The 23,095-nt window shown below is 54.4% G+C and overlaps 10 protein-coding genes across 10 annotated transcripts; 3 read left to right on the forward strand and 7 right to left on the reverse strand.

Moving 5' to 3' along the window:
• Positions 1 to 266: 266 nt before the first annotated feature.
• On the forward strand, positions 267 to 1,771 carry C8Q71DRAFT_794063 (uncharacterized protein; the record flags this gene model as incomplete). Its single annotated transcript, XM_047925519.1, has 8 exons — positions 267 to 491; positions 543 to 698; positions 753 to 831; positions 888 to 996; positions 1,057 to 1,076; positions 1,130 to 1,197; positions 1,254 to 1,294; positions 1,357 to 1,771. The coding sequence occupies 8 exons, from the start codon at positions 267 to 269 to the stop codon at positions 1,769 to 1,771; spliced, it is 1,113 nt and encodes a 370-aa protein (XP_047783730.1).
• A 739-nt stretch (positions 1,772 to 2,510) lies between these two features.
• C8Q71DRAFT_215465 (Alpha/Beta hydrolase protein) lies at positions 2,511 to 5,245 on the forward strand. Its single transcript, XM_047917068.1, has 6 exons — positions 2,511 to 2,972; positions 3,033 to 3,379; positions 3,432 to 3,564; positions 3,626 to 3,879; positions 3,933 to 4,026; positions 4,083 to 5,245. The coding sequence occupies exons 1-6, from the start codon at positions 2,630 to 2,632 to the stop codon at positions 5,015 to 5,017; spliced, it is 2,106 nt and encodes a 701-aa protein (XP_047783731.1). The 5' UTR covers positions 2,511 to 2,629; the 3' UTR covers positions 5,018 to 5,245.
• C8Q71DRAFT_215290 (uncharacterized protein) lies at positions 5,246 to 6,842 on the reverse strand. Its single transcript, XM_047917067.1, has 7 exons — positions 6,719 to 6,842; positions 6,575 to 6,655; positions 6,452 to 6,512; positions 6,304 to 6,395; positions 6,189 to 6,251; positions 6,052 to 6,132; positions 5,246 to 5,997 (listed from the first exon to the last, which is right to left on the reverse strand). The coding sequence occupies exons 1-7, from the start codon at positions 6,756 to 6,758 to the stop codon at positions 5,474 to 5,476; spliced, it is 942 nt and encodes a 313-aa protein (XP_047783732.1). The 5' UTR covers positions 6,759 to 6,842; the 3' UTR covers positions 5,246 to 5,473.
• Positions 6,843 to 7,282: 440 nt separating this feature from the next.
• On the reverse strand, positions 7,283 to 8,596 carry C8Q71DRAFT_215605 (uncharacterized protein). The gene is made up of 4 exons (XM_047917069.1): positions 8,075 to 8,596; positions 7,771 to 8,023; positions 7,449 to 7,723; positions 7,283 to 7,398 (listed from the first exon to the last, which is right to left on the reverse strand). Exons 1-4 carry the CDS (start codon positions 8,478 to 8,480, stop codon positions 7,334 to 7,336), a joined length of 999 nt encoding a protein of 332 aa, XP_047783733.1. The 5' UTR covers positions 8,481 to 8,596; the 3' UTR covers positions 7,283 to 7,333.
• A 704-nt stretch (positions 8,597 to 9,300) lies between these two features.
• Positions 9,301 to 11,234, reverse strand: C8Q71DRAFT_733970 (uncharacterized protein). The gene is made up of 5 exons (XM_047922367.1): positions 10,801 to 11,234; positions 10,491 to 10,740; positions 10,246 to 10,424; positions 9,650 to 10,187; positions 9,301 to 9,595 (listed from the first exon to the last, which is right to left on the reverse strand). The coding sequence occupies exons 1-4, from the start codon at positions 11,153 to 11,155 to the stop codon at positions 9,679 to 9,681; spliced, it is 1,293 nt and encodes a 430-aa protein (XP_047783734.1). The 5' UTR covers positions 11,156 to 11,234; the 3' UTR covers positions 9,301 to 9,595; positions 9,650 to 9,678.
• A 1,990-nt stretch (positions 11,235 to 13,224) lies between these two features.
• Positions 13,225 to 13,616, reverse strand: C8Q71DRAFT_853218 (uncharacterized protein; the record flags this gene model as incomplete). The annotated part of the gene is made up of 2 exons (XM_047926916.1): positions 13,225 to 13,348; positions 13,426 to 13,616. The coding sequence occupies 2 exons, from the start codon at positions 13,614 to 13,616 to the stop codon at positions 13,225 to 13,227; spliced, it is 315 nt and encodes a 104-aa protein (XP_047783735.1).
• Positions 13,617 to 14,468: 852 nt separating this feature from the next.
• Positions 14,469 to 16,365, reverse strand: C8Q71DRAFT_215695 (uncharacterized protein). Its single transcript, XM_047917070.1, has 3 exons — positions 15,948 to 16,365; positions 15,635 to 15,893; positions 14,469 to 15,580 (listed from the first exon to the last, which is right to left on the reverse strand). The coding sequence occupies exons 1-3, from the start codon at positions 16,222 to 16,224 to the stop codon at positions 14,812 to 14,814; spliced, it is 1,305 nt and encodes a 434-aa protein (XP_047783736.1). The 5' UTR covers positions 16,225 to 16,365; the 3' UTR covers positions 14,469 to 14,811.
• Positions 16,366 to 16,773: 408 nt separating this feature from the next.
• C8Q71DRAFT_215747 (MFS general substrate transporter) lies at positions 16,774 to 19,180 on the forward strand. The gene is made up of 8 exons (XM_047917071.1): positions 16,774 to 16,996; positions 17,060 to 17,160; positions 17,224 to 17,322; positions 17,374 to 17,598; positions 17,651 to 18,113; positions 18,167 to 18,474; positions 18,528 to 18,569; positions 18,628 to 19,180. Exons 2-8 carry the CDS (start codon positions 17,078 to 17,080, stop codon positions 18,884 to 18,886), a joined length of 1,479 nt encoding a protein of 492 aa, XP_047783737.1. The 5' UTR covers positions 16,774 to 16,996; positions 17,060 to 17,077; the 3' UTR covers positions 18,887 to 19,180.
• C8Q71DRAFT_698476 (mannosyltransferase) lies at positions 18,969 to 20,526 on the reverse strand (the record flags this gene model as incomplete). The annotated part of the gene is made up of 6 exons (XM_047920022.1): positions 18,969 to 19,137; positions 19,197 to 19,332; positions 19,385 to 19,797; positions 19,852 to 20,157; positions 20,215 to 20,314; positions 20,367 to 20,526. 6 exons carry the CDS (start codon positions 20,524 to 20,526, stop codon positions 18,969 to 18,971), a joined length of 1,284 nt encoding a protein of 427 aa, XP_047783738.1.
• Positions 20,527 to 20,610: 84 nt separating this feature from the next.
• C8Q71DRAFT_733985 (glycoside hydrolase superfamily) lies at positions 20,611 to 22,916 on the reverse strand. Its single transcript, XM_047922368.1, has 4 exons — positions 22,408 to 22,916; positions 21,808 to 22,352; positions 21,365 to 21,760; positions 20,611 to 21,314 (listed from the first exon to the last, which is right to left on the reverse strand). The coding sequence occupies exons 1-4, from the start codon at positions 22,719 to 22,721 to the stop codon at positions 20,689 to 20,691; spliced, it is 1,881 nt and encodes a 626-aa protein (XP_047783739.1). The 5' UTR covers positions 22,722 to 22,916; the 3' UTR covers positions 20,611 to 20,688.
• Positions 22,917 to 23,095: the final 179 nt, after the last annotated feature.

Below are 23,095 nucleotides of genomic sequence, written 5' to 3' on the forward strand. Positions count from 1 at the left end.
AGGGTATGCTCCGGCCACCAGAACTGGAAGGTGTTCTCGCAGCCAGCGTCGGCATCGCGTCCCCGAGTTCCTGGAACAATTTATGACGACCACTCTGGGCGGATCCTTCGCAGGATCTTGGATCCCCATCGAAGCCGGATGTTGGTGGCGCCCCATAGCAGCCCCTGACGGGTACAACTGTTTGCAGACCTTCCGAAGTACATAACCGACCGTCGTGCAGGACAGGAATCTTACGTGCGCCGTCCTGCGCAACCAGCGCTGTGAATATGTCAAGCAACCCAGAGATTCCGTCGCTCGTTACTACTAACCTCGCTACTGTCTGTATAGAGAGCGCCCTCACGGGCGTGTTCTGGGTCCTCTATGCGCTGTCTACTTTCCTGCTAGTGCAGCGTGCCCGCTCGCAGGCGGCGCAGACTGGGTCGTCGACCCGCTCGATCTACAAAACACCGATGTTCATCGCATCGAATTTTATCGCCCTCACTGTGACCGCGGTACGTGTTCGTCTCTGCGGTACCCTTCAAACCACTCACATCATATTGTAGCACTGGAGTCTCACCGTCTATCGGCTCTTTTTCGCCTTTGTAGAATCTATGGGAGGTGCGAAGCCGTTGTACGTCTATGCGAACATCGCGGAACCGTCCGAGATCGCCAAAACGGCATGTTTTCTCGCCACTGTGCTGGCGTCGGATGCCATGATTGTGAGTTCTGCATTGAGTCTCGCGATACCACGATTGACTGACTCACCCGTACAGATTTACCGCCTGTACATCATCTGGGGCTACAACAAGTGGATCATCATCTTCCCCATCTTGACTTGGTTTGGACTGATTGGTGAGGTGTCCGTGATACACGAACTTCAGCCGTGGTTTCTCATCGCATCTCTTCAGTGTGCGGAGTAGGCCTCTGCTGGCGGTTCTCCTTGTATCAACTAGGCGAGAACGCATATCACGGCGAGATTGGGCGCTGGATTACGAGCGACTGCGTCATGACATTTATGTGAGTAGCAGCCCGCAAGCTCGTTCATTGTGACCGTCGGCTTAGGCAACTTGCGCACAGCACGAACGTGTATTGTACCGGTGCGTTTGCCATCAGATATTTTTGAGAACACGACAACTCACATCTTACCAAGTCTGCATCGCATGGCGTATTTGGCGCAGCCGCATTCGCAGCAAGTCGTTTGGCGGTGGAAATTTGAGGGTACTTCTACTGCCAATCAATGGGCCCTTTGATAAGCTAATTCACCTCCATCTCAGGGCGTCCTGGCGATTGTTATAGAAAGCGCACTCATCCATACGTATGTACACGCTGGTCTTTACATCGCCGTCCCGGTGGGCTCACCAACGACTGCAACAACAGATGCTGGAACTTTTTCTTTCTCCTCGAGTTCCAGCTGCAGTCCGTGGTGCAGTTCACCGCGATCGACGTCTGGAGCCCCATCTGCGGCATCACCTTCATGCTGATCAACTTCCGCGTCGCCCTCGGATGGGCACAGAAGGCACACTACCATAGCCAAAGCACTGGCAGCGGGTTTACGCCTCGCTTGCCTACAACGTCCGCCCACTCTACGTCGTACCCGCCACGCAAGCACGAGCTGGCTAGTGCGGTGGAAGGCGTCCCCTACTCGTATAAGGAGCCGTACGTGGTGGGCGCACATCCGTACGCTGCGGCAGACGCGCCACCGGTGTATCCCCCGCTCACCGTCAACATCACGCGAGTCGTAGACACAGTCGATGATAACGGCTCAAATATGCCTTACGATGGCGCTGCGTAGTTGGCTTTATTGTGAGCGAATTCAGTGTATTGTCATCGCCATCCAGCTGCTCACGTTTCCCCTAGCCATGCACACTACTCTTGCATAGGCGGCGCGTGGTGTCGCTGTTGACTCCTGAGTCGGCGGACGTACTCACCTTACATTTCGTTTTGCCGAACTGTGCTTGTCGATTCGTGTGTCCTCCTGTATCTACAGTATCTGCATGTAAGAATACAGTGTACTTCAGAAATGGCACGGCAAGACGGTCCGCTGGTAGTATGGAAATTACAACTACCGACGAGATGTAGCGCCAATTATGCACTACATACCTAGTAGCTGTAGACAGTTGTCATAGCCGTCAAGGCTGCAGAGACGCGTCGCTTTGTTAAGCACAACCTACATGTAGCGTACTCAAGCAGGTCGCAGGCAGCAAACAGGCACTGGCAGCTGAAGTGTTCTGTCAGTTGCGCATGCACAGTGGCCGTCGGCATCCGAGATTGGCGCACATGCGACTCGTTGCCACCGACCACCTGATGCCCTGCGTAGGTCTTCCCATGACAATGTCGGGGCTCCCTCTCTGCGTCGCCCTCAAATTAGCCTGCGAGCTCGCTGCATGGGAATACCACTGCACGAAGCCCTGATCGACGGCACCCCGTTCCTCGGAAATTTATGGGCAGAACTCCTCTCTCGACGCCTCCGTGTCAGGTCGCCCGTCGGGCCGTCCATTGCAAGCTGATGGGAATTGTCGCAGCGCAACATATATGCTATGACAGTCAGCTGCTCTAGTTGCATGGCCGTTGCTGACTTTTTCGCGGTGCCAGGCCCCCGTATTTAAGGAGACCGAGCAGTCATGAAGCTCGACCGTGGACTCTGGACGCCATGGTGCGCACACCATCGCTTTATGCGGCCCTGCTCGGCTGTCTGTTCAGCCTGCCCTCGACTCTCGTCGCTGGTTGGAGTACATATGCCGACACAGACGTGGTCATCGTCTCAAATAATGATCTCGACCCGTCTAACGCAAACCGCGCGAGTGCATTGTACTTGAAGAGTGCGTTCAGCTGCGAGGAAGCGTCCCTGGCTTGCGATCAGTTTCAGGAGAGTCTTCTACCCGCGCCGAACACGACGGCTGGTCTTACGGCGCAGAACTTGTCCGTTGTGCTCACGTCTGAACGGCATGGTGCCGCTCTAGACAGAACGCAGCAGATCTGGATTGCCGGTGAAGGTGAGAATTTCGAGCTCAACGACTTTCGCGTCGCAGAGTACTCATTGTGTCGTATTGTAGCTCCAAACAGCTGCGCGGCGTTCACGCCAAGCTACCAATATTCCGATGCCGGATATCAACCTGACCCAAACATCGACTTCAGCACCGAGCTCCCTGTCCTTTGCACGAATTCCGCTCCTCTGACGCGCTCGAATGTCACTTCCTATGACACCACTCGCCAGATCCAGCTCTCCACGCCCTCTGCTGGCGTCCTGACTGGCTACCGTGACAAGTTCACGTTCCGTTTCCTTGGGATCAAATACGCGGAGTCGACCAACGGAAGCGCCAGGTTCCAGCCACCCACTGCGTTGACAGTTGAAGCTGATACCGAACGGTCCGCGCTCGAGTATGGGACCATGTGCCCTCAGGTATGCAATAAAGGAACGATTCTAGGCATGCATGTACTGACACGAGCGATAGCCACCCGATGCGGACAACGGACATCTACTATATACGAACGAAGACTGTCTCTATCTCAATGTCTTCTCGCCTGTCGTCGACTCTGCGATGAACTCGATTCAGACTGCGCCTAAGCTCCCAGTAATGTTCTTCAGTGAGTAGTACTTGGCGTTTGAGTTCGGACATGTCATTGAAATTGATTATCATTCGCCCAGTACATGGCGGCGGTCTCAACACAGGCGACAGCGGACCGTTTCCCTTCAATATGACCACGAGCGGCTTCGTTGGGAATTCCATCTCCAATATCTATGACGGTACCAACCTCGTGTCGTACGCGGGAGTTGTCCTGGTCACGATCAACTATCGCCTTACCGCGTTCGGTTGGTTCAACGCCTCTAATGCCGCCTTGAAGGATGCGCTTCTCGCGTTGCAGTGGGTTCAGGACAACATCGAGTCGTTTGGTGGGGATGTAAGTAGAGCTCGAACGATTTGTTGGTCGCTCTGCTGATCCAGTCATACAAGCCAACGAAGGTACTCATCTATGGCGAGTCCGCCGGCGGCATCATGACGAGATACTTGCTCGGCACAAACCCCGCCTACACAGAAGGCCTGTTCAGTAAGTGGGAAGACCTCACATATCACAACGAAACCAGGAGACTGACCGTCCTCTAGGTGCTGCTGTCCTTGAGTCAGACTTCGGGACGAGCGACCCTTTCCTCTCGATACCACTCGCCCAAAACATGTCACTCAGGCTTGCGCAGTACCTCGGATGCGCTTCGAATTCATCTACATTCAACGACACCGTGGCTGAATGCGTGCAGGAGCTTCCTGCCGGTGACATAGCGATGGCATCTTACAACCTTGGCATCTCCTGGAGTATCGCCGTGGACGGTGATTACGTCCTCACCGACATCGCATCCAGTATCGAGGACGGTGTGTACGCGCGCGTGCCGACCATCTGGGCGAGCAACGAATGCGAGTACTGCTACTTCCTGCCGAGTTCGATCGCGCCGAACGCGAACGCCTCCATCTTCCCGGAGTACCTTTCGATCGCGTTCAACACAACTGGCGCACAGGCCATCTTGAACGCGACGGACCTCTGGCCGTACGAGACCGCACCAGCAGAGGACGGGATCTCAGGGGCGGTGCTGACACTCGCGCAACTCATCACCGACTTCGCCGTGCACTGCCCGATGGTGTACCTCGCGTCCCTCGAGACAAACACCACCAACCCGGGCAACTCGTTCAAGGTCGTGTTCGCCACTGGTCTGGGCTCGCCGCTCACGCCAAACCCCGAGACATGCGTCGGGCAGGTCTGCCACGCAGACGAGCTCTACTGGGTGTTCGCTACGGCCGAGACAGACAACCTGTATCAGCCTCTGACCCCAGGCCAGGTCGCGACCACTCGCGAGGTGATCAACCGTTGGACGTCTCTTGTCTGGACCGGGAATCCAAACTACGAAGGCGCCGTGGTGGAGTGGGCGCCATATACGGGAGACAACGAGATCGTCATCAATGCGACAGCCACAGAGACCATCGAGCCTTACAGAGCAGCCCAGTGTGCCTTCCTTGAGAGCCAGATTGGGTTGGTTTTTGGAGACCCGTAGGACGGCTGGCCCACATCCTAGCTGCCAAGCCAAATTTCCTGTACAGTACGTGCTCACTCAGATTCAGTCCGGTGTGCATATATCATCGAAAATATGGTCAGAGCTGAGCGTCCTGTCAGGACGCACAGCCTAGACCTGACGAATAAATTAAACGTGCAAGTAACTTCGCGCATTAGGGAGATGCTACAATACTGGTCTACGGCTACAGTCATTCGAAATACTTGCCGCCAGACATAGACCCGCCGCATGCGACGGGCTACAACCAGTGACAAGTGGTCATTCGCCGACCATTCGGTCGTGGGCATGAAGTCGTGGACAGTCGTGAGCACAACGCAACGTAGCTGTGCATACCAGCACGCCTGTCCCATTCTGCCCATCTCCCACTACCCACAAAGGGACACCGGGAGCCCCAAGGGGATGAAGAAGGTACGTGCTGGTATCCTCAGGCGCGATGGGCTACCGCGGGGGAGTGATACGGGACAAGTCCAATGAGGGCGGCCTGTGCAGCCTGAGGACCTTCTTCGTGGACTCCCTCGGACGCGTCGCGGGAACGTAGGTGCGGTTGACGGGGGCACCTGCGGGTGATTCCACGCGACGAGAATGGATGGCCTTCGCAGTTTTCGGCGACAGAGGAACGCTGGCCGATAGCTGCAGTTGGCGGGGTGTCCATGTCGGCGACCTTTGAGACTTCTCAAGCGAGGGGCGCCGGGGGAGGGAGGTCTGGGGTGGCACCTGCAGGGAGGCGGGGGCTTGTTTCTCCGGGTCGGTGTCGCGTCTCGGGGCCACCATCCGGTTGGAGAACTCCGACTGACCAGACTTCGGGACGGACTGTACCGGTAGCGAAGGGGTCGGCGGCTCACTGCCCAAGGAATGACGGACAGCGAACCAGGAGTACTGAGAGACATAAGCCTTCCATACAAGAGGGTCATCTTGTTGGTGCAAAATGGCGATGACAGTCACGGTCAAGAGGTAGAGCAAGACTATATTCAAGTAGAGTCAGCGAGCAGCCTGAGTAACAGAACCTTCCTACTCACGGTCGGCAGCAGCGGCCCATGTGAACGCCATAAGGAGCGTCGAGGTGGAATAGTCGCAGGAGCCGATGACGGTGACGCCATCTAGGAAGATGAAGGTTAGCTGCCCGTGCCTCATATTATATTGGCAGAATACGCACTCTTCTGGTACAAGGCACATTCACCCATGCCCGACATAGTGAGCGTGACGACACCAGCGCTCGCTGCAATGGATTCGTGAGAACAAATGCGTAGCAGGTATTGACAGGAACGTACACAATTGCAACAGGCAGAAGAGACCGACCCAGAAGCACTCAAACCAGACATGTCGAACGACAGTTTCCTTGCGCAGGGCGTCGACAAGGAGGCTGTAGTGTCCGTCAATCCCGTGTTGTGGAGTGCTCAGAGCGCGATGACCACTCACACAGGCAATGTAAAGACCAATCCCACACTGCCCAGAGCAATCAGGAGCGCATCAACCTCGACTGTGGCTAGAGGGTCGTCCGATGAGACAAGTGTTAGGTGGACCGTAAAAATGAAAACTCACAGCCATCACTCGAAGTAAAAGAGAGCGATATGTCCTTAGCCGCCACCACCAAGATGCCGATATTGCAGGCAATAAAGAGAGCTGCAGAGGGATCGTCATGTCTCGAGTCGGTCCTATGGCGCTGCAGAGACTGCGCAGACTCACCGAAGACGAAGTAACGATAGACTGCGAATACTTTGTTCATGATGCCGTAAAACCGAATCGTAAGGAGAGGAAGGGGTACCGCTCAACGGTTGACGTTACAAGAGACACAGCAGCAGAGAACCCAGCTCTGAGCGAGGAACCAGTCCAGGGATGCGTTCAACGGCGAGTGTCAGGGAACTCGTCACCGAGAGCGCTGCGGGCGGTCGCCATCAATCGCCCTCTATATTCCCTCTCCCACTGCGGCTGTGCACCCAGGCGCCTGGCAACTCGGGGCGGTGCCTGCCGTGTTTCAACCCATCATATACTCGTGTCAATGATAATATGGCCGACCACCAAGTCCCACTTACCAGTTTCAGACAGTTCAGTCTTAGAGAGAACATCCTCAATTCTACCTTCATCGATTCGTACCGAATGCTACATTCGAAATATGATACCAGCTCACCGACCTCTACTACACGATCTCCCGGCAGCAATGTTCGCTACGTCCGTACAACAGCCAGCCACACCCGCTAATAGAAATACTCGCCGATGCGGTGTGCGTTTTGAGTAGCGATTCGCGAAGGAAAACTCTTGACCGATCAACTAAGTACAACAGGCCCCGTTGCGGCATCAACCTCATACAAGAACCCAACTCGAGAGTATAAATAGTAAGAGACCGAACACAATGTTCACTTGCCCATCTACTGAGCTGATGAGTCCTGCGTTGACCCAATACCGAGGCGGTACTCACCAACGGCGGCTCCTGTCTTTGTCGCACTGGGTACACCGGAAGTGCTCGAGGACGAGGACGGGAACGACAATGGGCCAGTACTGCTCGCTGAGGAGCCTCCAGTTCCGAGAGAGCCAGGGGTTTTTGACGAGGCAGTGAGCGTGACTGTCAAGACGTCAGGCGGGATAGTGGTCAAGTTGGCCTCTGTCGTTGTAGTGTAAGAGGGCGATATCAATGTACCCGATTGCGGACTCGACGCGTCGACACTCGATGTCGACGCCTCGGCATCGTCGTATCTTTAGATACTGTCAGACCTTCATCGACTGGGATGTGTGTGACGTACGTGTACATTGCCCAATCGAACAACACGAGGGACGGACTAGTACCCTGCGCCGCCGTCATGATGAGGGTATGCTGTTCGTTGCTGAGTCCCGCGACACTGTACACGGTGACGTTGTACTCGAAGTTCCCTTTGTTCGGGGTATGCACATAGTGGCCCGCCGGCGCACCGTCCATTTCAAAGGATATGTTTGTGAACGTGGTGATGTCTGACTCGACCAAGTTGGCTATGATGCAGTAGACCGATATAGCAGTACCTAGGAATCATATTGTGAGGCGAGTCGCCCTGAAACGTACATGCAACGTACCGTTAAAGGTCAACGTCACGTTGTGTGGCACATAGTCCATGGGATTGTTGGTTGTCGTATCGTGCCATGTTCCCATGAACGCTTGGTTTGGCGAAGGGCGAACAGCACACGTTGCACAGTCTTGTCCTACATTCCAAAATTTCGAATAGCCGGGAGAGATGCCTGTAACGGAGTCCCCATATGTGTCGTCGATCGTTCTGTTGGTGGCGGCTGCTGCGGTGTGGAGAGGAAGAGCCAGGAGAAGATAAATAGACAACGAAAGGAATTGTTGAAAGAGAGACATGTCTGCGCGGAAGGAAGCACAAGGTAAAAAGAAAAGATCGCGGACAAAGGAACCCTGACGAATGCCAAAGGCCGGGGGAGCTCGCGGTAGTACCCTTGAGATGGGCCAGCGACAGGGCAGCATATAACACTCCTATGACAGATGAATCAAGGATGATCTGACGCTCGGTGAATGTCGAACCATCCCAATGTCAAAAGGCGGTCTAGGACAGCTGATACATAGTCGCTTCAGTGAATGGGCATCACTTTCCATACAGCGAGCAGCGAGCAACTGAGGTACATCAGATTGCAAACACAGGACCGGAGAGTATGAAACTGTGACGCACCAGCTCAGGTGACGGCGAGACCGGGACAAAGGCGATCCCCGGACTGTCTTCGAAAACACCCCAGACGGGGGTTTCATTCATGATATCACTGCCACGCGGTCTTGCTCGCTGTTCATCCGATGCCTATTGAATATTGAGATCCAGACGCCAGCGAGGCAATTGGGAAACAAGCTGGGAAGACTCAAGAGCTACGCCACGAAGCCTCCCATTCGGTTCTGCAAAACTCGGTTGATTGATTCTCTCACTCATAAGGCTTCAAGCTTCACTTACCGGTTGCGCGCGCACAATCATCTCACACTGCCTCAGATATGGTGATGAATGGAGGAGTACGCACTCCTTTCTTGCCTGTGAACATCTTTTGCGTCACGCCAGCATCTGCCAGGTCGGATGCGGTGTTCATAGAGACAAATGTTGATGAGACTGTAAGGAGAGCAGGCGACTTTGGTTCGTGAGCTCAAAGAAGCAGTAGTAAAGACGGATCGATAATCGTCAGACAAGGATATCCTGAGGCACGAAGGTTGAAGGAATTGTCTACGTCTGCCTGGGGAGACTATACTTAGCCAATATTGGCGCCCACAACACCGCCGCCCTTGGCCTGAGATTCAGATCTGCGATACCGTGACGTACCACCGCGAGCACTGGCCGCGCACTGCGGACTTGTCAACATGCTACTGTTCCTATTCTCCCATGCAATGAACAGGACAGACGGACGATGTGACCATATACATATAGAAGCAGACATGCTCTGTCCATACTAGTAGGGGGGTGCGTATCGTTGTCCAGAAAAAGGGCATTCGCAACGCTGTGCCACTGGTGCCGCCGTCACCGAGTCGTGGTGGCCATGACCCGGGATTCGGAAAGTACTACCCGTCGGCCGGAGTGATACCTCTTCCAAAGGTATGAACCTGTACACCTAAGACTATATCAGTGCTTCAATCTCATTGCAGTCGTGCTTTGTAACAGCTACCTGCGAAGAAGACGATGTTTCAAGCGACGCTACGATTTCCTCAGCGATGCATCCGCGAGTGGGTCGGCCTTGGGCACTGGCGTCCGCAGTGCGACTTCACGTAACCTCCTGATTTCCTCTTTCATTTCGCGAATCTGGGACGCAAGAGCTTCGCGCCGTGATCTCCCCCCCGAGATTGTGGTACCGCCGGAGGATGCGACGGTGGGCGGCTCGATCGATGGTCCGGGCTCCAAGCTACGGGTGGTACTTGCATGCCACCTCCATGACGAAGCGGCTGTGGCAAGTCTTCCTTTCATGGGCAGATGCCCTGGTGCATGTGTCCGAGGAGCGGCGTATGTCTGTGCATATAATGGAAATGGCTCGATGATAGCCTCCTCCCCTTTGACGTCCAAGCTGTCGCGATCCTTCAACGGCAAACGACCTGGGAGCAACTGACGCCTGCGGATATAGAAACACAACAGTATCGCGACGGTCAAGGCACAGACACCGCCTATGACACCACCGATCACGGCGGAGATGTGATTATGTGAATGCGAAGCTAGTTGCAACGGTATCTCAGCTATGCTGAACGAACGCTGGAGTTTGCAAGGACTCACTCATGCTTGCCTGTACAGGTGTTGCCGTTGCAACAGCGTCTGTACTCTGGATCTGTGTCGCCGCTGCACCGGCGGCTGTACTCGATGTCGGCGTCGTAGCAGCGGTTGTGCTCCCTGTCGTCGCTGGGACCCGCGTCTGAGATGGGCAGGTCGAGGCTTCAGATTCCTCGTCCTCGAACCTAATGGGCACATTCGAGTCAGTTGGGCCGCGTCAGTTGGGCTAGACACGCGGGCTCAAGACTCACGTATACATGGCCCAGTCAAACAGGATGATGGATGGTGAGTCATCTTTTGCCGTCAGCACAAGAGTATGTTTGATATTTTTGAGGGTCGTGTTGCTATAGACCGTCACGTTGTAGTCATATGTGTCCGACTGCTCTGGTGAATGCGTATACGTATTCGAGAATTCACCGTCCAGGGTAAAATCAATGTTCACGAGTGTATCGGCATTCAAGATGTAGTTTGGGACTACGCAATATACCCAGATTGCTGTGCCTACCAAGCGCAATTGAATTCTGAGATCTGACAGGAAAGCTGAGCAATAATCCCACTTACCTTGAAAGCTTATACTGACGTTGTGCGCAGGGCTGCCCATTGGATTGTTGGAGGTCGTGTCGTGCCAGGTGCCATGGAAAGTCTCATCCGCCTCAGGTTGTGCCGAACATCCACTGCAACTTGGGCCGTCGTTCCAGTAGGACGAATAGCGCGGGTGCACGCCAGTGACAGAATCGCCGTCAGTGTCGTCTATCGTTCTGTTGCAGGCTATGGAGGATGCATGAGGAATGAGTAGCAGAAGACTAATAGACCACAGCTGCAAGTGTAGAAAGGAGTGTGGGGTCAACATCGCACGGCGACCTGAATGAATGTACTCATTCAATCGGAAGCGCAGCAACTGCGCAAGCGTCCACATAAATGTCCTTCAGGGCATCAGAGCCGCCCCAGACATAACAAACCACCACATCGAAGACGGCTGACCGAGTGGTCTACACTGCACCTTCTGGTTCATTCTCTGCACCCGGCTGACTCTGTTGGCAGCCGTGTCAATTCTCGCACGCCGTCAAGATGTGGCATCATCACAAGGAACTACACCATGAGTCCATGTGGTTCCCGCGATTAATTGGCCCTCATCAGGGTAAGACATCACTGACAGTAGTTCCGTCGCCGCCGTACTGCCAGTATGGTGCCGAACGAAGCGTTCATTGTCACTCTGGTGCGCTATCATTATGTCCGCGTCCCACTGCGTGGCCACTAGCTATAGACCGCCGGCAGATCCACTGATATCGTGTTCCGCCCGACAAAGGCGATCGGGTTCTGTGGATTCAAGACCGAAAGACCGGGAACTAGTTTAGTCATTGGAACGGTGGTGGCGTGTTGCTCTCGGCGCCTCCGATCATCGCAATTGAACTTCGCAGCTGAAGATGGAGCTGAGCTCCCCGCTGTAGAACTTTCGTTCCGTAGTCTGCAAGCCTGAGTATTACAGCCATCATGATAGCCGTGCCACTAGCTATAAGTAGAAAACCGACTCACCGCAAGTAGCTTGTGTGTTGCGATCGTGATTCGCGGTACCACGACCGGCGCGCCCGCGGATGATGTGTGCAGGGGAACTCGGGAGACTTAGTCAAGGCTTGAACTTCAGAACAACAATCAAGCTCACAGCCTAAGCATCAACGCTATATCTATATACTTACTATGGCGTGAGAGATGAGTCGGACGGTATGCCCGAGATAGACGTGGACAAGAATGCGGAAGATGCGAACGAAAGGTGTACTAGTACTCGGACTGACCCGAGTCGCTTGCCATGGTGGAATGTACTCGCAGATGCTCCGACTCGGACGCCCCCCGGTTCGCGGTGGGCAGCATGCCATGACAATGTTACAGTGCGACCATTTTATGCAGCTCTATTAGTGGGTCTTCGACCTTCGCGATGATACTATAAGGCGTGCAGCATCAAGGGTTGGCATTGGATTTCACGGACCTGAACTTCATCAAGGTCTGCGCGGGCGGAGGCGGTGGCATCTGAAGGCAGATGTCCCGAAAGTGAAATGGTGATTTGCTGTCAGCTTGTCTGTGCATCCGCAAGGCGTTCTGCGTGGCGGCGATTATTCCGCCGCCGTCGAAGCAAACCAATAACAATGGTGACGCCGGATCCGATACCAACAAAAGCACCTAAGCCGCCAGCTATGAAGCTGGAAACTATAGGCGCGTCGACGTCTAGTAACACTGGGACCCAATGAGTAAGTACTGGCACTGCCAAATGATCACATACACAGCAGTGCATACATAGACGGTCGGAACATCAGACACCGTGGGACATGCCCTCATCTGGGTTAATACATAATAGTCTCGGGAGACACTGCCAGCAGGGCGGCTACACTCGACTGAACCCAGATCCATTTGGCGCGAAAGCGGCTAGTCTGCCTCGAGACAATTCCGCCAGTCTGCGCAGTTCCGCAACTTGATCCCTATACTTGCGAATATGTCTATCGTATCGTTCCTGCTCTCTTGCTTCCTCGAGTGCGTCTGGCTGCACGGTCTCGTTGTCACCGACAGTGGCGGGCGCGGTTACCGATACCGTCACTGGGAAGCCGCATGCAGTACCATGCATCGTGGTACTAGTAGGGCTAGCAGAAGAGATAGGTATCCACTGTGCCATCGTTGACACGGCAGGAGGGCCCGGCATATACTGGTCGGCGAGTGATTGATCCACGAACGGATCAACTATTGTTGCCAAATGTCTGCCCGCGAGCTCGTTATTGCCGACATCGCGCGAGGCCACATTTTGAGCACGTCGACGTAGAAGAATGTATAGAATGGTGATGAGGGCAAGGACGGCAGATCCTATACCGCAGGATAGGCCGATAATGGTTGCTCGCGAGAGAGAACCTGGGTTTTGTTGGCTAGAGGAGCGAATGCACATACTCGAGGCACGTACCTTGGCTGCTGCTCTGAATGCCTGCCACTTGGCTAGTATATGTGACATTAGAGGCACTCGACGATGCACGGCTGTTGGTGGAAGTAGTGGTTCCATGCTTCGACAAGGACGTTACCGAAGCGATCACTGGGATGGATGTAGACACTGCCACTGTCGAAGTAGTACGGGATTCTTCCAAACCATCGTCGTAACTTACGAAAACGACGCAGGTCAGAGCAACGTCAACGCCGGGATATCTATGCACTTACGTGTACTCGGCCCAGTCGAAAAGAATTACAGATGCCTGCGAGTCCTGCATCGCTGTCATCTGCAAGAGATGTTGTGTGTTGGCGAGGCCTGTATTGTTATATATAGTGACATTGTAGTTGTATGTATCGGAATTCGCGGCCGAGACGTGGCTGTAGTGTCCGACCACCTCGCCGTCCAAGGCAATGGTCATGTTGACAAATGTGGTTACGCCGTGGGCCACATCGTTAGGTATGATGCAGTAGACCCAGATTGCTGTCCCTGGCAAATACATGTAAGCCTATGTCCTGGTCCGTGAGACCTCTCGCTGCGTACCATTGAACAGGAGCCCAACCGTGTGAGGCACAGCGTCACTAGGATCATGCGAGGTTGTGTCGTGCCACGTTTTCATGAACGTCGCTTCCCGGGATGGCTGAAGGCCACATCCAGGGCAGTTCGGCCCATCATTCCAACCCAGACCCCCATAGATTGGGAGTCGTCCGGTGACCGAATCCCCATATGTATCATCGATGGTTCTGTTACTGTTTGCAGCGAAGGTAGGCCACGATGTCAATAGAAGGACTACGCCCGAAAGGAGTGTGGAGACGGACACAAACATGTTCTGTGTACGTTAGGGACGCAGTATCTGGACGTTCATTCCGCTTCACGAACCCTCAACAGCTCGCCGGATATAGTGGACCAGCATGGGCGCTGTTTTGTGTGACCGTAGTAGAGCCTGTGCACCGACGTTGCCTGGTCAATGAGCCAACAGTGCCGATGAGAATCTGGACCTACGACATGACCGTATCCTACGCTAATGCAAAGGACAGCATGGCGACCAGTCTCACACGGATCATCGGAAACGAGCCAGAGTGTAAGTTCGGGTTTTTGGTATAGTAATCCGCCGAGTTGACCATGCATGAACAACCCGGCGCTACCAACAGCGACGCAACGATGCTACGCAGCCCTAGTCAGATGCATCAATGAGAGGACACACCTCGATAAATCCAATTGACGTCGCTCAGTTGAGCTAGCCCCTCACAGCATTTAGATACACCACGCATTGTCTGGCAACGGCATGTAGTCGGGCCAAACCCGAGTCAACAGAACCGAAACCCTACGAGGAAGGTCCGTCTCCGGGAGTCTCGGATCCGCGTCTCGAGAGCATGCAAGTGAATCGTTAAGACATAAGTACACGGTGAGCCTGTTCGGAGAAGTCTATCAGATGGCCGTGTGTGTGAAGAGCGATCGGGAATACTCGCATGAAAGATCGTAATTCGTTGTCGTTATGCTCAGCGGTGGCCACGTCCATACGTAGATCACGATGCGCTAGAGAAGAAAACACAAAACGTCGTGTATAGTATATGCCCAATAAACTGCAAGGTCAACATAACATAAATAAAAACGGTTCAAACCCTCTCTTCTAGATCAGCCCACTCATACGCCGGTGGAGGCTCATCCATCACGCCCACAGCCCTCAGCCTGTCCACCTCCAGCTGCAACGACTCGATCTGCTGCCTCAGCTCCGAGTGGGCTTGTTGGCTGGGCATGCTAGAGGTCGACGGCGACGCGACATGAGTAGACGGAAGCGGGCGCGCGGACTGGCGTCGGCGCAGCTCGGCGACCTGGTCCTCCATGTCACGCATCTGGCGCGACAGCTCCGCTCGCTGCATTGCGCTCTTCGATTGACGACCGGAGCTAGGCATCGTCCGTGGAGAGTCGGCTGTACTCGATGTCGCATTGGAGGCAAAGACGATGGCCGCGACAGAGCCTCCCCTCCGGGAGGCGTCGCTTTCGACAGGAAGAGACGAGACCGCGGAAGATGTGAGCGCGGCGGAGAAAGGCGTCGCTGACGTGAAATCGGGTGTGCGCATCTCGGCAACGCCTTCTTCGAGATCAGACTCGGGTTTGCGCATCGGCTCGATCTCCTCCCTCCTCAACTCCTCCGCTGCTACATGGCGAATGCGATCTCCTGCCTTCCCCCGGCCACGACGACGCCACAAGAGGAAGAAGAGTAGAGCGAGGACAACGGCACCGATCCCGCCCACGACTCCTCCGACAATAGGTCCCACTGAGCTATGAGACGATGCTGAGGAAGCTGCGATTGATGTGACAACTCCAGATGGTGTGGAGCTAGTTGCAGTCGACGTTGAGGTGGTCGGGTGGTCAGGGTCGTAACTGAGGATCCGTTAGCAGTGCAACTATCAAAGAGGCACACGGTGTTGAGCTCACGTATATTCTGCCCAGTCGAAAGCGAAGTACGATGCGTTGACATCACGTCCCGCTACGATAACTAGGTTGTGCTCTGCGTAGGCCAAAGATGTACTCTGGTACACAGTCACGTTGTACAGGAATGCCGTCGAGCTACTCTTACTCGGATCGTGTTCGTATGTGCCAACATGGTGCCCGTCGAGCCAGAAACTGGCATTGACATACGTCGTGGCATATGTGACCACAGGAGGCACAATGCCATATACCGTGATGGCAGTTCCTGACGTCGGATGACTGTTCATACCAGCGTGTCGTAGAAGGACAGGAAACGCACCATTGAAAGAAAGAGATACATTCCGTGCATTGTCATCAATCGGAGAAGCAGTCACGTCGTGCCATGAGTGGTCGAAAGTGAGTTGCTGTTCCGGCTGGACGTAACATCCTGGGCAATCTGGACCATAGTTCCAGTTGGCAGAATACGTTGGCTTTCGCCCGGTCACAGAGTCCCCGTTATTGTCATCAATCGTCGCCTTTGTCGAGGCAGCGTGTACGATTTGCGGTATCAAACTGGCAGCGACGAGGCATGAAGCAGCGCGGAGATGTGGCCACATGACGGAATTCTATGGACGTCCTAATGACGTGAAATCAACAGCAGTGGGCTAGAAAGGAACACTGAAGCCCAGCGCAGGAAGGGAGTCGGAAAAGCCAGAGGAGGACGAGAAGTGAAGTGGTCGTGCGCAAGACAGAAATGACAGGAACGTCGCCGGTCCCCGCAAGCCCCTCGTGCCGTGCCGTCGTCGGTACAGCTCAGGCCCAGGGACCTTTGTTCTTGGCCGACGCTTGAAGCTTGAAGCTTGAGGGGTCACTGCCACCATGTTTATTATCGCTTATCCATGTCGACGTCGCGTATTCACGAATCACCAGGCACCTTGAGCCCGCGCAGCTGCATACAGCCTACTGCCGGACATTCGGTCAGCACCATTGCAAGCAACTGAACTTCAGCGAAACTAGTCTCTCACCAGCTCTCACCTCTGGCGGATATGAGCCTGGCATTGTGAACGGAGGGTCAGCGGTATGGCTGGCAAAGGCAGGTCGGATCAGCTTCGATAGTGCGTGTGGCGGTGCCTGTCAAAGGAAAATGAATCAACGAGCGCCCGTAAGTACCGTATACCTTTCTCGCACTCCAGTGACTTCAGGGCACTCCGAACCAAGTCTCCCATCGCTCTGATCAATCTCGATTGTACTATCCTGTAATAATATTGAGATTCGACGCAGGCAACCAAGTCTATACGCTACGTCATCGCAGGAGTGCATACTTCGCAGCGTATACGGCGCGGGTAGCAGGAATCCAGTATTCGAGACTCGACCGCAGTCTCGATTCCGGTATGCCTCATGAATGACTATGAATGGTACATGGCTCAGACATAAGGACTCACGTCTCAACAGGCTTGTCGCTGAGACATCATGCGCGATGGCTCGTCACCCAGAGCGAAGTCATATGACAAACTTCGACTCACTCTCATCTCCTGCTCTATTGCTGCGAACGCGTATGTACTATTCTATGAAGTAACCGCTCGGTCGCCGACGCCCGAGGTTGACGAAATCTACAGGATATGTGCCGGAGGGATCTACACGTTCCCGCTCATCTCGCCCGCCCTTGTAGCGCGGATGCACTTGACCCAGCCACAGCTGAGCACTATCATACTAGCGTGAGCCATGCCTACGAGATACGCTCATGAGACATGCTGAATGACAGCCAGTGCCATGGTAGGCCAGTATGCCACCGCAGTTCCTGTCGGCAAGGTCCTTGACCGTTACGGGCCGCGAGTATGCTCGCTGATAGCATCCATCATCTTTGCATTCGGATACGGCATGTTCGCCCGGCAACTTGCTCTGACACCAGAAGGAACATCCGTAGCATCGTCCCCGGCGGTCCCCAAGCTGGCTGTCTACTTCGGTTCACTTGGGATAGCGCTGATATTCTCGTAAGTTGCTCTGCTTCGCAGTGATGATGGCTAGCTCACAAGTCGATCGCAGATACTTGTCGATGCTCTTCGCAGCGACGAGAACATTTCCCCAATTCATGGGCTTCGCATCTGGGACAAGTCTCGCAATATTCGGCTTGTCACCGCTGTTCCTCTCTTGGGTAGCCACAGAATTCTTCACGCCTCCTGACGGCGTTCTAGACGTGACACGCTTCTTCACCTTTTTGGCCATCTTGACCGGCGTCGTGAACTTCTTGGGAGCCCTGATACTGCCCGGACCAGCTGCCGCAGAATTCCCGATTGCACGCACGTCCGAGGACACCGCGAGGGAGCGCGACCCCGACGACGACGCAGAAGCCTATGAAGAGACTTCTCTGCTGACATCGTCCCTACAGTCTTTGACTGGTCTGGATGCCTTGTGTGCCGAGCAGCCTGAGCACCTCTCAGCGATAGAGCTACTGAAGAATCCGAACTTCTGGTTGTTCTCCTCGTCAATCTCACTTGTCGTCGGCGCCGTACGTCTCAGACAGCCCTTCACAATCCCCACATTTCCTGACGTCCATTACAGGCAGAGATGATCAAGTCCTATATCGGCATGATCGTGCTATCCCTTCCCAGTGCATCACATACCGGGAACATCTCGTTCCAGGTCCAGCTCATCGCAGCATCGGACACCTTGACGCGCCTCCTGCTCGGACCCTTCGCGGACATCATATCGCCTGTTCCCACCTACTCCGCCAACGGCGTCTGGGCCTTCCCTCGTAAGCCGTATGTGACGCGGATGATCTTCATGGCAGGTGCTGCACTGCTGTTCGCGATCGTCTTGCTGTGGCCGATAGTCGGTGTTCGGTCGCAAGAAGCCCTCTGGCCTCTCAGGTACGGATCTGAGACTTCGGATCCTCGGCGAGCTACGCTGACATTGCCCGTAGCCTCGCGACTGGAATTGTGAACGGCGCAATATTCACTACTCTGTACGCGATATCGTCTGACTCTGACGCATCAGCTATTCACACTAATGGTTGGCTGTAGCCCGAGCATTCTATCATCTATATGGGGAGCCCCTAACCAAGGCCGCAACTTCGGTTTCGTCTCTTACACATGCTTCTTTGGCACGACCGCCTTTTCCTACCTGTATGCATTTGTCGCCGACAGTCACACAGCACCAGGGGAAGGCGCCTGCCACGGCATCCAGTGCTGGCAGACCACCTTCTGGTTGGGTTCCGCAGCTTCGTTGCTAGCTACCTGCTTCGCCATTGTGCTCTGGCGAAAGTGGAGATCAAGGGTGTGAGGGGGTGTTGTTATACTAGACGCTATCGACCGCTTTGCGCATATGTACCATTAGCAGACTGCTCCACACATAGACGTCATGATCATTCGTTTTTCTGTCGATCCGCAGGAGGAGCTGGAGAGATCCCTTCGGGGTAGCCGAACCAGACACCAGCTACTAGAGCCGCGTTGGCGGTACATAGAAGAGCGGATGACAGCGATGTTGACGGGAATACGTTCCACGCATACTCGATAGCGAAGAGTAGCAATAACCTGATCAAACGTGAGCGTCGTGTATGAGACGTGTATGGGAGGTATAATGAATCACGTACTTGACGATGACGGGGTACTTGGTCCTCCAGGCAACAAAAGGGACTTGCATACCATACCAGGAGTAGAACTGGTAGTGCAAGGATCGCGCGAACAAGATGCCAACGAGGTTGGACGTGAAGAGCACCGTGGTCGTAACTTCACGCGTAGGTGTGAGTTCCATGTGAGGCGCGAAGTGCCGACAACTCACAATCGCTGGTGACATGGCAGCGCTCTGGACGTCGCATAGGATTTCGTAAACCACTGCTTATGACAGCCCATACCCCTCCTTCCCGCCTGCACCATTGGCATAGACCGAAGGTAGCAAGGGTCGCGACATGGCCCGCAAGGAGTCCGCGCGCCCACCATTGGTTCAGAAAGGTCTCCTCACTGATAAACCGCCAATTCACGGTCCACTTGTAGAGGAACGCGCGAGAGAACTCGTACGAGTACTTGAGGTATGAGCCGGGATGCTGTAGCAAGAACGGGAGCCCAGCAACGACTTGGGTAGACAAAAGAAGCACGAGATGCAACAGAGTACCCACGAGGCCGTTCTTCTTGAAGAGCACGACTAGTAATCCCGGAAGGTAGAGCAGCGCCGACATCTTGACTGATAGAGCACAGCTGACGGCGTCCCTGTGTTAACCCTGACCAGAGAGCGTGTATACAAGGACGTACCCAAGGAGAACTGTGCCCATCAAGTCGAACGCGTTGGCGTACGCCAAAACGGCGGCATGGGCGAGTACCGCCATCCAGCAGTCATTGAAGAGCCTCAGGACGAAGATGGAGTGCAACCTCTTGCTGAGCGGCAACAGCAGGACTACCCAGTTGGGCACACCTGCTGCACGACCATAGATTCCGCATGCTAGGGCGAGCAGCGCAATGTACAAGACAGTATAGATTTGCTGAGCGGCCTTGAGGTTGTTGCCAGAGTCTGTGAGGCGGAAGAGTGCGTGGTGAATATGGACATGTCCGGCAGGATATCTATGTAACGAGCAATGAGCTAGACGTAATACGACTGCACTACAATCTCGCGCTCACACTATAGGTCCTGTAGGCCCCGATATCAATGAGTAGTCCCTTTCTCCCTTCAAGTAGAGCTCCAGTTGATAGATGTACGTCTCCCAGTCTATCTCGGTGTCTGCGACGGAGGGTCAGTCGCCTCGTATGTAGTAGGCATGACACCAACTTACATGGCACGAAGCGTATGATCAGCTGAGTAAGAACAGCATCTCCAGCGACAACTAGGGCAGCAAGCACGTAGAAATAGCGAGGGTCGGTGAGTAGCGATACTACAAGGTCATAGGCAAATAGCCATGGTCGTCGCCGGTCACTGGCACGACGCGGGGACATACTGAGTTCATAAGCGCCGGAAGGAACATACGGACTCATTGTCAATGACTTGAAACCGCCGAGTCGTTCAATTCATTTACAAGATGAATTGGGCAACAATCCATTGGACTGCTAGTAAGAAAGATACAGAACAATATGCAACACAACAAGAGGATCCGGGCATCAAGTACTAGTCAGGTTTAAGTTCGTTTGGCTTATATGCGAGATGACGATGTTCTCCCCGTCCTGCAATCCCTTCATGAACCACTCCTGGTAGTTGCCCTCGGTCCCGGGCTTAATGACTCCCGGTCCCAGTGTTGCGATACTGTCGTTCATGTATTGTCCTGTGAACCCCAGCTTCGACATCCCGTATTGCGCGAAGATCTTGGCCGTGAAGAACCCGTCTGAGTACCCTTTCGCGATCGCCCGCTGCTCAGGCGACATTCCTGTCTCGTAGCCGCGTTTGTGTGCTCTTCTATGTGACCAAGATGGAGAATGTCGCCGCCAGGAAGTGGGGCCCCCGGTACGTGGTCTTGAGCGCCATCGCCGGTTGAGAGCTGGGGGCGCTATATCGCTTTGAGCATCATCAGACGTCGTTGATGCATCCGTGGGCGAGCTCTGAGCACTAGCAAGGACGACGCTTGTCGGCGGTGAGCTCATATCACCCATGAGGTCAGCCAGTGAAGGGAGCTGATCTGGATTCGTCAGCGGGCCTTGACCATAGGAAAAGAATGTTGACGGAAGGCTGTTCCCCACTGCCGCCTTGAAGCACCATCCTGGGTCGTCCGAACAATCTTCCTTGTTGTATGCTGACCGAGTGTGTCAGGATGTGGCTTTGCAACAACGGAGACATTCTCACCCCAGAAGCCCCATCCGGCACTGATGTTCGTGTAAACATTCATCTGCCCTTCGCAGAAGCCCTTGCGTGCTTGATCAGGGTCGGATACGCTCGAGAGGCTCTCCGGCGTCAGAGCACAAGACCATTCGTCGACGACAAGATTACGTCGCGCCTCCGTGGACGCAGCAGCGAAGGAGTCAGCGATTGACGTTTCCACGTCCGTGGTGTGCTGACTGGCTGGCTCCGCGTCGTCTGAGGGCGTGAAGACGAAGTAAGAATGGTGATCCACGACAACGAAGTCTGTCCTGTTGGCCACGTAGGAACTGAACTGGTCGAGGTTGAAGCCATCGTGAATATAGAGGGGGAAGGATGCAGCCTGTGGTGATACGGCCCTCATGCTTGCGATGGCACGGTCATCTGCGACATGTGAGGTTCAGCGTAGCGTCAAGGGGTAGTCAACTTACATAAACTCGGGAGTCCCGGATCATCCTGAGGCTCGTTCAGAAGCTCGATACCCACGACATTGGTGACGTTCACCAGTTGCTCCGCCAGGAACGTCAAAAGCGCTATAGTCAAGTCCATGTTGGGTTGACTGTCGAACAAACCAGTGACGCCGTCGGAGACACCAGAGTGGGGTTGACCGTTTTGACTGCCCGGGGCGCCATGTAGATCGACCAGTACACCCATTCCCGCCTGACCAGCCATACTGATCGCTCGTGTCACTCTTGGCCATGAGTTTTGATAGACATCCGAGACATTTTCGAACGGTGTTCCCTGGCAGAATTGAGGGCCAAGGCTCCAGTAACCGATGGGCAGGCGGACAGTGTTGATCCCAATGCTTGCCAGGTACTCGAAGTCGCTCTGGTTGATGAACGTATCCCAGTGATGTTCCAGAATCATCCTAGCGTTATCTGTAGAGTTCCACCCAGTCGCAATATCCAGTTCCGATAGTTGTTGCCCAGAAGCACAAGCGAATACAGACGGTGTCATCCATGATTCGTGCACAAACCTAACAGTGCGTTAGGTTGTTGAACAACCACATAACAAGCGGATCATGTGCGCACCAGGACCCCAGATTGACCGACTGCTGCTGTCTATACCGATACACGTTCGCCTTCGCTTGATCAAATGGAGGAAATGTCTGATTCTCGACCGGGAGAGCTGGATAGTATGGCGGCGTGCAGGTATCGGGATTTGCGCCCTGGGTGTCGTCTGACTGCGATATGGGTTGCGCGGACCTTATGCTCCCCACAGCACTTGCTTGTCCAGGAGATGAGAGAATAGGGTTGCTCGCGCTGCTGGGAGTTGGTTTGTAAAGACCCTGAGTCAAGCTCAGGGCCTGGAGTAAAGCGGAGAAATACTGGCTACCCAGAACCATGATGCGACCTGCGCAGAGCAAGATAAAGCCGCAAGCAGATGGAGGGAAGAATTGAAGATAGACACCGCAACCTCGTCGTTGGGCTAGAACGGCAATTGTGAACCAGGCTACGCGAGGCTGACAGTCCCATTTGGATTTAGACCGTTGCCGATGCCAAAGCCCCAGTACAATCAGTTCACATGCATTCCAGAAGTATCCAAGAGGACATCATAGCCTTATACCACGAGCAAGTAGGCGTCCTTGTCGGATGGATTCGTCATTTGAACACCGTTGGTCAACTTGAAGGCTAGTTGCTAAGCTTGGGGACTTCAAGAGCGGCTGCGCTCAGGCTGCATAGTCCCTGCAGAGCGCAAAAAATGTCGACAAGTACGAGT

This window comes from Rhodofomes roseus (genome assembly GCF_022264815.1).
Source record: "Rhodofomes roseus strain CIRM-BRFM 1785 chromosome Unknown C8Q71scaffold_2, whole genome shotgun sequence".
Classification (NCBI taxonomy): domain Eukaryota; kingdom Fungi; phylum Basidiomycota; class Agaricomycetes; order Polyporales; family Fomitopsidaceae; genus Rhodofomes; species Rhodofomes roseus.

Coding starts and splice junctions, on each gene's coding strand:
- C8Q71DRAFT_215465 (XM_047917068.1), top strand. CDS start 2,630: ATGGTGCGCACACCATCGCTTTATGCGGCCCTGCTCGGCTGTCTGTTC. Junction 2,973..3,032: donor GATCTGGATTGCCGGTGAAG/GTGAGAATTTCG, acceptor GTCGTATTGTAG/CTCCAAACAGCTGCGCGGCG. Junction 4,027..4,082: donor CTACACAGAAGGCCTGTTCA/GTAAGTGGGAAG, acceptor ACCGTCCTCTAG/GTGCTGCTGTCCTTGAGTCA.
- C8Q71DRAFT_733985 (XM_047922368.1), bottom strand. CDS start 22,721: ATGGTTCTGGGTAGCCAGTATTTCTCCGCTTTACTCCAGGCCCTGAGC. Junction 21,761..21,807: donor TCCGGGACTCCCGAGTTTAT/GTAAGTTGACTA, acceptor CACATGTCGCAG/ATGACCGTGCCATCGCAAGC. Junction 21,315..21,364: donor TGCCGGATGGGGCTTCTGGG/GTGAGAATGTCT, acceptor ACACTCGGTCAG/CATACAACAAGGAAGATTGT.
- C8Q71DRAFT_215290 (XM_047917067.1), bottom strand. CDS start 6,758: ATGAACAAAGTATTCGCAGTCTATCGTTACTTCGTCTTCG. Junction 6,656..6,718: donor CTATCGTTACTTCGTCTTCG/GTGAGTCTGCGC, acceptor ATCCCTCTGCAG/CTCTCTTTATTGCCTGCAAT. Junction 6,396..6,451: donor TTGGTCTTTACATTGCCTGT/GTGAGTGGTCAT, acceptor CGGACACTACAG/CCTCCTTGTCGACGCCCTGC.
- C8Q71DRAFT_215747 (XM_047917071.1), top strand. CDS start 17,078: ATGCGCGATGGCTCGTCACCCAGAGCGAAGTCATATGACAAACTTCGA. Junction 17,599..17,650: donor GGGATAGCGCTGATATTCTC/GTAAGTTGCTCT, acceptor AGTCGATCGCAG/ATACTTGTCGATGCTCTTCG. Junction 18,114..18,166: donor TCTCACTTGTCGTCGGCGCC/GTACGTCTCAGA, acceptor CGTCCATTACAG/GCAGAGATGATCAAGTCCTA.
- C8Q71DRAFT_215605 (XM_047917069.1), bottom strand. CDS start 8,480: ATGCTGCCCTGTCGCTGGCCCATCTCAAGGGTACTACCGCGAGCTCCC. Junction 7,724..7,770: donor TTCGATTGGGCAATGTACAC/GTACGTCACACA, acceptor CAGTATCTAAAG/ATACGACGATGCCGAGGCGT. Junction 7,399..7,448: donor AAAGACAGGAGCCGCCGTTG/GTGAGTACCGCC, acceptor TCAGCTCAGTAG/ATGGGCAAGTGAACATTGTG.
- C8Q71DRAFT_215695 (XM_047917070.1), bottom strand. CDS start 16,224: ATGTGGCCACATCTCCGCGCTGCTTCATGCCTCGTCGCTGCCAGTTTG. Junction 15,894..15,947: donor TGTATCTCTTTCTTTCAATG/GTGCGTTTCCTG, acceptor ATCCGACGTCAG/GAACTGCCATCACGGTATAT. Junction 15,581..15,634: donor TTCGACTGGGCAGAATATAC/GTGAGCTCAACA, acceptor ACGGATCCTCAG/TTACGACCCTGACCACCCGA.
- C8Q71DRAFT_733970 (XM_047922367.1), bottom strand. CDS start 11,155: ATGTGGACGCTTGCGCAGTTGCTGCGCTTCCGATTGAATGAGTACATT. Junction 10,425..10,490: donor TTTGACTGGGCCATGTATAC/GTGAGTCTTGAG, acceptor TGTGCCCATTAG/GTTCGAGGACGAGGAATCTG. Junction 10,188..10,245: donor ACCTGTACAGGCAAGCATGA/GTGAGTCCTTGC, acceptor CGTTGCAACTAG/CTTCGCATTCACATAATCAC.